Source organism: Phyllostomus discolor, chromosome 2 (assembly GCF_004126475.2).
Source record: "Phyllostomus discolor isolate MPI-MPIP mPhyDis1 chromosome 2, mPhyDis1.pri.v3, whole genome shotgun sequence".
In the NCBI taxonomy this organism is placed as follows: domain Eukaryota; kingdom Metazoa; phylum Chordata; class Mammalia; order Chiroptera; family Phyllostomidae; genus Phyllostomus; species Phyllostomus discolor.
Window position 1 is genome coordinate 105,971,418 of NC_040904.2, and position 12,320 is coordinate 105,983,737.

Genomic DNA, 12,320 nt, shown 5'->3' on the forward strand with positions numbered 1-12,320 from the left:
CAAAGGGGGGAAAATCAGGACAACTCTAATAGCATAATAAAAAAATAATTTTAAAAAAATATTTTATTTATTTATTTTTAGAGACTGGAAGGGAGGGAGGGAAAGAGAGAGAGAAACATCAATGTGTGGTTGCCTCTCATGTGGCTTCCACTGGGGACCTGGCCCGCAACCCAGGCATGTGCCCTGACTGGGAATGGAACCTGTGATGCTTTGGTTCGCAGCCCGTGCTCAATCCACTGAGCTACGCCAGCCAGGTCAAAAAAAGAAGTCAAAAACCAAATTGACTTCTTATCATCTCAGTGCCTCTTGCTAAAATTACACTATTCCTCTGTCATCTGGTTTTTGTCTGTCTTCTTTTGGCAATATAGGCTTATTCTGGAGAGTTACTTCATTATGATCTACTTCAGTTACTCAAATGCCCTCCTTAAAATATGTGTTCTAACGCTGTTATTTCTGGGGCGTTCCTTCTTAGGAGTTCTGGGAATTTCAAAATGACACCTGAGGACTTAATTTTCTACAAAATTTTTCTGAGAAATTTGAGAGAGGGGATCTTTTCATTCCTGTAGGTGAGAAATTGGAAAACTCAAGACAATGATAGCCTTAGGTGACTGTTAATCTGTGTATGGGGTGGCACATACGAACCTTTAGATCTGATCAAGATGGAGATGCTAGGATATGAAGGCAAGAGAAACTGAACAATTGGGAGGGTTTCCTACAGGTACTTGAAAAGGTTCTCCGAAATTTTCTTCCATAGACCTTTAATGAGGTTTTTACCTCTCCTAGGCATGTTGAAGCACCATTTCCCCACATGTTTTAGCTCTCTATCTTGTCAGGATGGGAGCTTTCCAGGTTTTTGCCTTTGAAATTTCAAGATATTCTAGTCCTAGAATCCATTAAAGGAAAAGATCTTTTTTAAAAAAAAATTTAAAAAGATTTTATTTATTATTTTTAGAGAGGGAAGGGAGGGAGAAAGAGAGAGAGAAACATCAATGTGCGGTTGCTGGGGGCTGTGGCCTGCAACCTAGGCATGTGCCCTGACTGGGAATCGAACCTGCAACACTTTGGTTCACAGCCCATGCTCAATCCACTGAGCTACGCCAGCCAGGCAGGAAAACATCTTTGTGTGGTCCCCTTCTTGTCTCTCAAGTCCAAGCTCGACATTCTAAATTCTGCTGTGATATAAAAAACACTTTCCCAGTCTCCTTTGTCAGCAAGTTTCCACTTAGGTTTTATTAGTAAGATGTACTAGGAGGAAAGGGGGAAAGGGACAGGTTGCTTTTTTGCTGTTCATGTCAGTGTTGCCCTAGGAGTGGCAGTTGACCACAGCTTCCAAATTCCTTCAACTCTTCTAGAACTGAACTCACTAGGCCATTTGAGAGTACCAGCATCTGGGAGGTGCTTCCTTCCCAAAGGTCTGAACACTAGGTCTACAGGGTCCACCATCCCCCACCTCCGGATCTTTACTCTAGTGACTCAAACCCTTCCCATCTGCTTCCCAGCTCAGGGTGGTAGCCATTTCCTGCAGCTGTCACTTTTGGGTTTGGTGTTTCCTTTTGGTACACCTGTCTAACCAATTCCTTGCAGTCCTGCATACCCTCTGCTGAAACACCTACTGGGATTTTTGTTTTCTTAACTGGACTCCAACCAATACACCCAATGTAATCTACATTTGTCTAGTAGAAACTGAGCGGGGAGTAGGGTTCTCATCCTGACCCTGGGACACAGGTCAGTCTAACCTGCAGTAAGAATAGACACCGCAGACTTTTTGTGGATGATCACCAACTGAAAGCCTCGTGAATTGAACTAGCTTCAGAGAGCCTAATTGTCGCAGCTTGGGAGTACAAAAGCCAAGTTGAAGAGAAATGTAAAGTAAAAATATAAAGAGAGCAGTCCCCTCAGTTGAACTCAGGTTCTGTGTTGTTCCAAGTCCTGCCAAGACAAGGCAAAATATTCTGGGGGCAAAAAAAAAAAAAAATCAGACTCAAACTTTAAAGTCATCCTTGTTTAAGATCTTTACACAGAAGTAATGGGTAAACCTAGAGTAGTGGTTCAACTCCCTGGTCTCTCTTAAGAATTTTTAGTTTTACACACCTTTATGCATACCAAATGTGTGGAACTAGTATAGAACTTGAGGAATTGGAATACGCTGGGACCAAGGTCTCTTGTGACACACAAAGCTGTGGACACATCTGGCAGAGACACGAGTGGAGTCTTCATCAGTAGAAAAATGATAATTGCCAATTTATGTATGCCACACCTGGGGATTTACAGGAGCATGAAACACCAAGTGAAAGTGGACTGGTGGATGGGGTGAATAGTCCGGGAAGAACTATCACCTTATTTTCAAGTCAGGGACTGTGCCAGGTGCTTTATGTATATTATTAAACTCTTGATAGCAGCTGTTGGTTACATTATGATTTCTATTTACAAATTAAGAAAGTGAGGTAATGAAAATAGCTCAACTAAGATCACATAGGTAGAGACCAAGAAGGGAATTCTTTCTTCCTGCACTGTATGTTCTTGTTTAGATGGTCCAAAGGTCACACACATATTACTAGTCCAGCAGTTCAGTTCCCTATGGATTAAATACTTTTGAGAACTAAGGAATCTAAAGGCATTTAAAGCCATTCTTGGCTCACAGGCCCCACACAAAAAGGTGGCATACAGTTCTAACTCCTGGAATGTAGTTTGCAGACCTGTTCTAGGTCTTTCATTTGAGACCCTGGTATATTAACAGGCTTCCTTCCCTTGGTGGATACTGAACTTTACTTTCCTCCTCAGCACTGTAAACCTGATGACGACTCTGTTTTTCACAGGTTTTCAGCCTTTTATCCTCTGCACTGAGCAGTTTCAAAACACCGCAATTACCTTGATAGGAAAACTGGCCTTGTTTGATGACCCTCAGGTCTCCAATACCGTCACTCTAGCTTCATGAAATGGACGAGAGCTCTGCCAGTTTCTTTGTTCACCAGCAGCAGCCCCAATTCTCATCCTGCATTCAGAACAGGCACCTGCTATCAGTAAAAAAGTGGCTGCAAACATCAGTTCTCCAGTCTCCAGAATCCTAATCCCTGTATTAGTCATTGTTTCAGTAGCTCTCTGATACTTTAAGTAGACAATTGTACAGCGTTATGTGGCTTATCTCATTGTTCTCAGCCATGCTACATGGAAAGGTTAAGTTTTTTTTAAAAAAAGATTTTATTTATTTTTGGAGAGACAGGAAGGGAGAAAGAGAAACACCAATGTGTGACAGAAACATCGGATCAGTTGCCTCTCACATGCCCTCAACCAGCGACCTGGACAATGACCCAGGCATGTGCCCAGACTGGGAGTTGAACCAGTGACCTTTTGGTTTGTGGGATGATGCCCAACCCATTGTGCCACACGAGTCAGGGCAGTTTTGCTTTCCAAATAATTTTAAAATAGTACGTTAAAGCTAAACAATTTCAAATTCATTCACTGCTAGTCCTAAAAATTGAAAATGCTATTTTTTTTTCATGCTGAAAGCAATTTAAAGGCAAAAAAGACCCTCTAGAGTGGTGCAGGCTGATATATAAGCTTCCTTTACACTAAAATTTTTGGCTAGGTGATATATTCAGCATAATTGAAAATTCAATCGTAGTATAAAAGAACACCCTATGAACACACTATAGTGAAAAGGCATTCTCCCACTATCTCACGGCCACCCAGTCTCCCTTCCTGCTGGCAGAACTGTTTCTCCTTCCAGGCATACTTTATACAAATACATATACATGGTTCTATTTTTTGGACAACAGTTGCACACTATATATACTATTTATCTCTGTATATTACAGTTATTTTCATATCTGTAAAATGGTTGGGGGGGGTTGTTTAACCGCTATACAGTTTTCCATTGTACCATCATTTACTTCAGTGTCCAATGATACAACATTATGGTTGCTTCTAAGTCTATTATTACAAACAATGTCATACAAAAATGTTTTGGACATGTCACTCTACACATATGAGAAGACAGCTTTCAGAAATTCCTAGAGGCAGAATTGTCAAGTTTACCTCCAAAGGGATTTAAACTTTTCCATTCATACTAAGCAACATATGAGTACATATTTCCCTACACTCTTGCCAAGATTTTTTAAAAATCACACACATACACAAAAATAGAACCAATCTTCTAATCTGAAAACTGGAAAAATGTATGAAGTAATGTTAGTGATATCATGCACCTTTTCAAATATTTAAGAGACATTTATATTTCCTTTCCTGGGAACTATTTTCCTTGGTATCAAACATAAACTTTTCTAATTTTCCTTTTCGGTTATTAGTCTTTTTCTTAATGAATTAGGAGACACTTTATATAAAGGAGATTATCTCTTTGTAATGAAATACATCTATTTCTTCCCCAGTGTGCCATGTCTTCCGATTTTCTTTTACAGTAGTTTTTGTAAAACATGTAATAGTCCATTCTTTCTTTTAGTATTTTCTGACTCTCAACCTCTGCAGTTTTAGTACTCCCTGAGAAATTAAAGGCTCTCATATCCTTTCCACAAAAAAGGAAAAAGTAGCAATACATTCTGATGACTACCAAAATATTTACTAGTTTCTAACAAAAAGGCGTACATAGTAGGACTATTAGACAAATTAGAGACCTGGCTGGTGTGGCTCAGTGGGTGGAGTGCTGGCCTTTGAACCCAGTCAGGGCACATGCCTGGGTTGCAGGCCAGGTCCCCAGCTGAGGGTGTGGGAGACGCAATGGATTGACGTATCTCTTGCATAGCGATGTTTCTCTGCTCCTTTTTCCCTCCCTTCCCCTCTCTTTAAAAATAAGTAAAATATTTTTAAAAGATTTTTTAAAAAGGAAAGACTAATTAAAGAAATTTAAATTTATTTTAAAACCAACTTTAGTCAGGAAGACTTCACAGACATATAAATAATATATAAATCCTAGGTACATCATACTATCCCCACCCCAACCCCCTGCTTCAGTCATGGACTATTTCAGGAAAACTTAATTATATAACTTTTATTTGTTTACTTTTTATTTATTTTTAGAGAGAGGCAAAGGAAGGGAGAAAGAGAGGGAGAGAAACATTGATTGCAAGGAAACATAGATTATTGGTTGCCTCTCACACACTGCCAACTGGAGACCTGGCCGACAACCTAGGCATGTGTTCTAGCCGAGAATTGAACCGGGGACCCTCCAATTCACAGGCCAACATTCAACCCACAGAGCCACACTAGTCAGAGCTCAGACCCATCAATGTCTTCCCTAAAATGTAGAGTGAAATCGCTCTTTGAAAAATATCAGTCTGTTTTAGGCAAATTTTGTTAGTTTCCGAGTACATGTCATTTCAGCATAATCACTACTACTCAGAGTGTGTAAAAATACTGACAAAGTTAAGGTAGGCTAAAGCTCTTAGGACATTTTATTGTCTTTTTACCTTAAAAGGATGAATTACTAGACATCAGCAGACATGCTGTTAAAACTGTTGTTTGTTTGCTGAAAGTTGCTCATATTAATGAAACAGATTTAAGAATTTCTAAATGTCACAAAATGAAAGCACTGACTCTGATTTAACTTTGAGGGGTAATATAAGGTAAAACCCAAGCATCATAATATTTCTGTCCATAAATACAAATAAAAGTCACTCCCAATACAAATGATAATATAAGTAAATAAACACATGGTTATTTATGTTTCAGGTTCCAAACACAGTATATTGTGATTTAACTCTCCTACAGTAAATTCCCATGTTTTTCCCCTGGAATAGAAGATTCATAAAAATGTTAATTTCCAAAATTACAGGTAATTTAATAACTACTTTTGATTTTGACAGCAGTCTCTGCAGTGTGACAAGCTGTAAAACCCAATGTTTTCTGTCATTTGGCAAAGAATTAGGGAGCATGCTCTGCCTAACAACTATACCTGCTGCTCCGTCCTGGACCCAGTTTCTGATCACCCACTGAGTTCCAATGTTTCCAAAGTGTTGGTTTGCTCTACTCAGCCTAACCTCTACTCTTAACTCCTTTGCATCGGATGTCTAGTTTCCTTTCTGTCAATTCCAATTTTCCAGAAAACTCTGATTTCATGTGATCCTAACCCATTTTAAATAAAATGCCATAATGCTTAAAATAAAAAGATAAAAGTCAGATTACTTTTGTGTTATAGAAGATACATTTCACGTCGCAAACATGGCAAAGTAACAAAAAAACCTGATTTTTAAGCCTAATTCCTTAACTAGTTGGTATAGTATAATCAAAGCAAGATTATACTATACTAAGGAGTTAAGTCAGGTCAAAAAGTTGAGCAAAGGGAATAAAACATGCATTTTTTTGGAAAGAGAATGACACTTAAAGATTTCTTGGGAGTTGGCCTTGGAGTTCCTATATCTATGATCTATAAGGATCGTCCACTTTAGCATATCACAGTTGTTAATAAAGGATCGGGACTCTTGTTTATCACTGACTTGGGCAGAAGTACATTTCTACATTCCTCCCTCATAATTGCACGGTCCTTCAATTACAGACAATGAGTGTGCCCACAGAGCAGAATAAAAAAAGTATACACCTTCTTTAATTAAAAAAAAAAGGAGCATCACGATCCAGCTTTACTAGATTTTAAAACATTCCCTCCACTCATGCATTACTCTGTGTATCTCTGAAACATCTGAAAAATACTCTTCTGTGACTTACTAGACTGTAGGGAATGAGCACTTTTAGATACATTACAATGATCTCCAGAAGAATTTGGCTTCCTTCTTCCATTAACATTAACTGAATGTTTCAACTGGATCTTAAAGGAAGGTTGCCAATGTTCATTTTTTGGGACTTGCTGAGGTTTTGAATACTCTACATCAGTCTGTCCTTTAAAGTCCCTATCTTTGGAATTATTCCTCTGTCTATTTAGCAATTTGTCTGGAGGTGAGGGTGTGGCACGTAACTGATATTCATCTGGGGATCCTTTTTGCCGGTTTGGCTTCATTTGTTCTTTATCTACTTCTTTTTGAATTTGTAATGCGAATAACCTGTCCTGTTCTTCTTGTTTATGTCTCTCAAAGAGTAGATGTTCCAAATCTAACAGTTTTTGGGTAAAGCTGATTTCTGTTTCTTCTTGCTCTGAGGAAGACGCAGGGAACATTTTCCTTCTTTTTGCAGAAAAGCATGGATCCCTCACTGTTTCAGACAAAGGCTCTTGGTTTTTTCTTTTGGATATATCTTCCTTACTGATCTGTAGGCGAGACTCTTCATTTTCTGTCTCAATTGTGTTATTTTCAATTATCTGTGTCACATCTACTATAGTGCACCCATTCTCTGGCTTGCCACAAGGCTTAACTTCAGCTTCTCCAGAGCAGGGAACACTGGCTTTGGGTCCCCCATAATTTGTGACACACAATACTTTATCATGATTGCTTGGTTTCATTTTGACTTCTTCAAGGCACCATTCTGTACCACTGGCACATAACTGAGGCATAGGTGATTCTATTAAAGACTTTGCATCTTGTTCTTGAATTTCAAGGCATAATTGTGGAGAAAGTGTTGGCATATCTTCCTCAATTTCTTGCCACATAGGGCTCTTTACATCACTACCATCAGTTTCCTGTGGAAAACAGAAAAAGACTGAGTGAACCAGTGATACACATCAAGTCATAACATACATATCTTACACTGATATCATAGTTAAGTTGTCATTATTAGGTAGTTATTACTACCACTACTACTAAGGTATATTGATTTTTTCCTATGTTAATACTTTATTTATTTTTATTGTTCAGTTACAGTTGTTCCAATCCCCCCCCAATATATTGATTTCTAATTGTATTTTTATTCTGTGTGCCAATTTAGATTAAAATATTCCCTCATTTTTACTCCCATGAAAACCTACATAATAGAACCCACAAACTAGATTCGCTATATAGCCAATAACAAGGCACCATCACCTGATCTCTTTTACCTTATAAACTTCTAGTATCCCAGGGATAGTAAACCTTTTTTGTACCATGAACTGTCCTCCTTTTAGCATTATGGTGAAACTTAAAGACCTCTTCTAAGAATAATATTGTTAAACATAATTACATAGAGTCACAAAGAAAATTTATACTGCAACACAATTATTAAAATGTTAAGAGTTATGATGCAATATGTTTACAAATAAAATCCAGTGGCAAGTCTAGCAACCTGTAATACTGAAGTAGGGGTGAATATAAATATTTCAAGAGATCTATAACCAACAGAATGATAAAAACCCATCGTTTTTATTGATGACAAAGTCACAGGTACTGTTAAGAGTATTATAGTTTCTTGCTATCTACATTCATAATTAAAGGAAAGTAAAATGAGAAGTCAGAAGAAAGTAAACTCTTCCTTTCTTCTAAATTCATATGTATTCTCTGGATTCTAACCACGGACCTTAGGTCACAAATCCTTGCTTTAGCAAATATAATTCTTTTCATTTACAGGTCTTTAAGTCAAGGCCTACGGTTAGTTTTGACTGTGGGAAAGCCTGAAGAAAGTCTTGAGTAAGAATTTGCCCCAGAACAAAAATTACTCCTTTTTGGAGACATTCTGTTCTTTTACATTCTTAGCTATACATTTATCATTCCTGATAGCATTTCTTATAAACCAATATGGGTTGGATCGAACAAATTCTAGGTTGCTTAACTAGTTTTGCTGTGAATATAAACAGGGTAGAAAAAATATCCCAGCCCTACAATGCCTTTTCCTCCCTTTATTATCTCTACTTGAGGGACTTTGGACAGGTCTCTTATCTCTTTGTGCCTCAGTTTTCTCAACTGTAAAATGGGCACAAGAAGGATATCTACATTATAGAGTTGAAGGTTATAATGAAGATTTAAAGAAAACACATATATTATCTGGCATACAATAAATGTTTCTAAAAACCATCTATATGAATTGAAAAAACAAAAAAGGAGCCTGAAAAGGGTTTAACAAACCTTTTATGTAGGAAATAGACCATGGTGACAGCTTACCCTTCCTAGTTCTATTGATCTGAAAACCTGATAAAGGTGGAATGGCACCTGTGTTACTAGGCCACACAGCTTACAGTAGAAATGGCCGTTACTGGGAACTGCATTTGTACTGGAACTCTGAGGAATCTACAAACACCAAGCAGGAAGTCAAAGCTTAGGGCTTCTGTAAGTGACTCTTAACTCTTTTGACTGGGTGTATTTCTTACCAGGACCCCTGGAAGTTATACTTTTGGGTTGTTACAATAAATAAGCGACTCTCATGGGGCATGAGGCCTCTAAGCCAGGGTGGTTACCACAGTCATCTGCAATGAGAACTCTTACTGAACTGTATGCCTGCCTTTGCCCTACCGGCATGCTGTTTCCCATCCTGAAATCTTTTAAAGTGAAGGTGGTACTTGGGATGATGGCATATTCAGTTTTGCGAATTTCATTACCTGGGTCAAAAATCCACAAACTATGGCCCATGAACCAAATTCAGCCTGCTGTTTTTGTAAACACTTTTACTGGAACAAAGTGAAGTTCATTTGTTTGCACGCCGTCTATGGATGCTTCGACAGGACAACAGCATAAATGACTTGTGACTTGAGACCATATGAGCCACAAAGCCTAAAATATTTACTATCTGGCCCTTTACAGAAAAAGTTTACTTGCTGAGTCCTAGTCTAGGTAACCCTAAGATGACTAAGAAACAGTGTCCCATTTACTATAGTGACTTAAGAAAAAAAAGTTAGGAACCTACAAATATTAGTAATCTACAGCATTCGTAAATATGCCAAACTAAAAACATCTTTAGCACCCACATACCTTAGACATGGAGCACTTCTTGCTTTCTTGTACAACTTCAGACTGTGATGCTGACCCAAATGGAGATTTAGGTGACAAATACCTTAAAACAAAAAAACATTTACCAAAGTATGAATGCTTTGAAAAGCAAGCAGTATGTACCCAGTACAATAAAGCCACTATTAACACTGAAGGCTGTCTGGCTGCACAGCTGATTTGTCAGAAATGGTATAGTCTATCTCCTTGTCTCAGGTATTTTGGTCTAACTCCAGAGCAAAACTTAAAAGGCTGAATATTCGTATTTTAGAGAAAAACAGCAGGAAAGGAAGTACAAGTCAAATCTAAACATTTCTTCATTCTCAAAAAAAAAAAAAGGTGAAAAAGGTAGATAGCAACAAAATAATCAAGACTATATAGTCTTACCAAGTACTAGAAAAGACATTTTAAATATGGAGAAAGAATATGTGGAGTTTTCTAAAAACACCCAATTATTTTTTTAAAAAATTACTGATTTCTAGAGAGAAGGACAGAAAGAAAGAAACACCAATTTGTTGATCCACTTATTCATGCATTCATTGGCTGATTCCTGCATGTGCCCTGACTGGGGATCAGACCCCAACCTTGGCACAACCTCAACGCTTTAGCCAACCAAACTACTGGGCCAGAATTTTTTGTTTGTTTTTAAATGCCAGGAATTGGACATTTTTTATCATGGAAAAGTCCATCAGATTCTCTCTATAATTTTGGTATAGAGATTTTTGTTACGTACACATTTTATATCAACTATATGCTTAGCGACAAACATGTATCAGCATAACATAAGATCATATCTCTAAATTTCTAAACATCTGTAATAGGCTGTTTAACACTGAAAAACATAAAGTCTGTAATATAATGGAAAATGCGGTAAAAGAAATGGGAGTAAAAGGACAGGTTACAATATAGTAGGTATATTTTAAAAACTGGAAAAAATCCAAATACATATACAACTATGCTTAAAAATGGCAGAAATCTCCCAAAATGTTGGATGTCTTCAAGACATGGTAACTTTGGGTGATCTTCAAAGAGGAGCTAGGTTTCATTTTTATAAGTAGAGAAAAATGAAAGAAATGTCTGACTGCAGATAATATGTACGACCATAAGCTGCACTGTGTTCTAAGCACCAATGAGTAGTATACAGAGCAAAATAAAATCAAGACAAAATTTCATATAAATGAACATACCTTACAGATACACTAAAGTGTCTAACCCACATATATAGTTACATCAACCTAAATGCTCCACAAACTTATCAGAACAATCGCCATTTCATTTGATAAGAGAAAAACAGGAGAGTCCAGGTATAGTTGCATTTTAATCTTGTTTCTCAAGACTATACTTTCAGGGATCCTTTCTATAGTTTGTTAATCTTATTCCCCAAAGCTGAAGAATCCTTTTTGCCAAAGTTGGAAGTTAGTCACCAAGTATGTTAGTACCAAGAATTATTACAGCATAATACTTGTTTTGAAATTCACAAGCAAGTAACAAAACAAAATATGATCAGATACTTTAGCAACTTAATCAGAGATTTATGAACTTAGCTACATGTTCTTTACTCATAATAACCAAGTAATGTATGAATACATGATCATTCTAAAAAACAGAAATGTAGAAAGTATGTCATTATCCCTTTTATGTAACCAATTGTTTTTATTATTTTTTTTTTATTTTATTGTTGTTCAAGTAGTTTTCTGCCTTTTCTCCCCACCCCTCCCACCCCCCGCCCCAGGCCTCCCCACCTCCTTCCCCTGTTTCCACCCCCACTTCTTATTGTCCATATGTCCTTTACAATTGTTCCTGCAAACCCTTTACCCCCATTATCCCCTTGCCTCCCCTCTGGTCACTGTCAGTCTGTTCTCAATTTCAATGTCTTTGGCTACTATCTTTTCTTGCTTTTTCATTTTGTCGATTGGGTTCCTGTTAATGGTGAGATCATATGGTATTTGTCTTTCACCGCCTGGCTTATTTCACTTAGCATAATGCTCTCCAGTTCCATCTATGCTGTCACAAAGGGTAGGAGCTCCTTCTTTTCTCTGCTGCATAGAATTCCACTGTGTAAATGTACCATAGTTTTTTGATCCATTCATTTCCTGATGGGCACCTAGGTTGCTTCCAGCACTTGGCTATTATAAATTGTGCTGCTATGAACATTGGGGTGCATAGGTTCTTTGGGATTGGTGTTTCAGGGTTCTTGGGATATAATCCTAGCAGTGGAATTGCTGGGTCAAAACGCAAATCCATTTTTAGTTTTCTGAGGAAATTCCACACTATTTTCCATAATGGTTACACCAGTCTGCAGTCCCACCAACAGTGCACTAGGGTTCCCTTTTCTCCATACCCTCTCCAACATTTGTTATTTGTTGACTTGTTTATGATGGCCATTCTGACTGGTGTGAAGTGGTATCTCATTGTGGTTTTAATGTGCATCTCTCTGATGGCTAGCAATTCTGAACATCTTTTCATGTGTCTCTGGACCCTCTGTATGTCCTCCTTGAAGAAGTGTCTGTTCAAGTCTTTTGGCCATTTTTTTAA

General features: G+C 37.7%; 1 protein-coding gene across 2 annotated transcripts in view; it reads right to left on the bottom strand.

Moving 5' to 3' along the window:
• Positions 1 to 3,848: 3,848 nt before the first annotated feature.
• Positions 3,849 to 12,320, bottom strand: part of RNF168 (ring finger protein 168) — a 34,827-nt gene continuing 26,355 nt past the window's right edge. The window contains exons 5-7 of one of the 2 annotated variants that reach the window (XR_004901404.1): positions 9,771 to 9,852; positions 6,573 to 7,576; positions 5,392 to 6,542 (exon numbers count right to left, since the gene is read on the bottom strand). Coding sequence is in view for 1 of the 2 variants with exons in the window: in XM_028505134.2 (XP_028360935.1) it covers positions 6,623 to 7,576; positions 9,771 to 9,852 (1,036 nt within the window). In the remaining variant the exon portion in view is untranslated. Of the gene's footprint in view, positions 7,577 to 9,770; positions 9,853 to 12,320 lie in introns of both variants that reach the window. The other variant, XM_028505134.2, reaches the window with a different exon arrangement.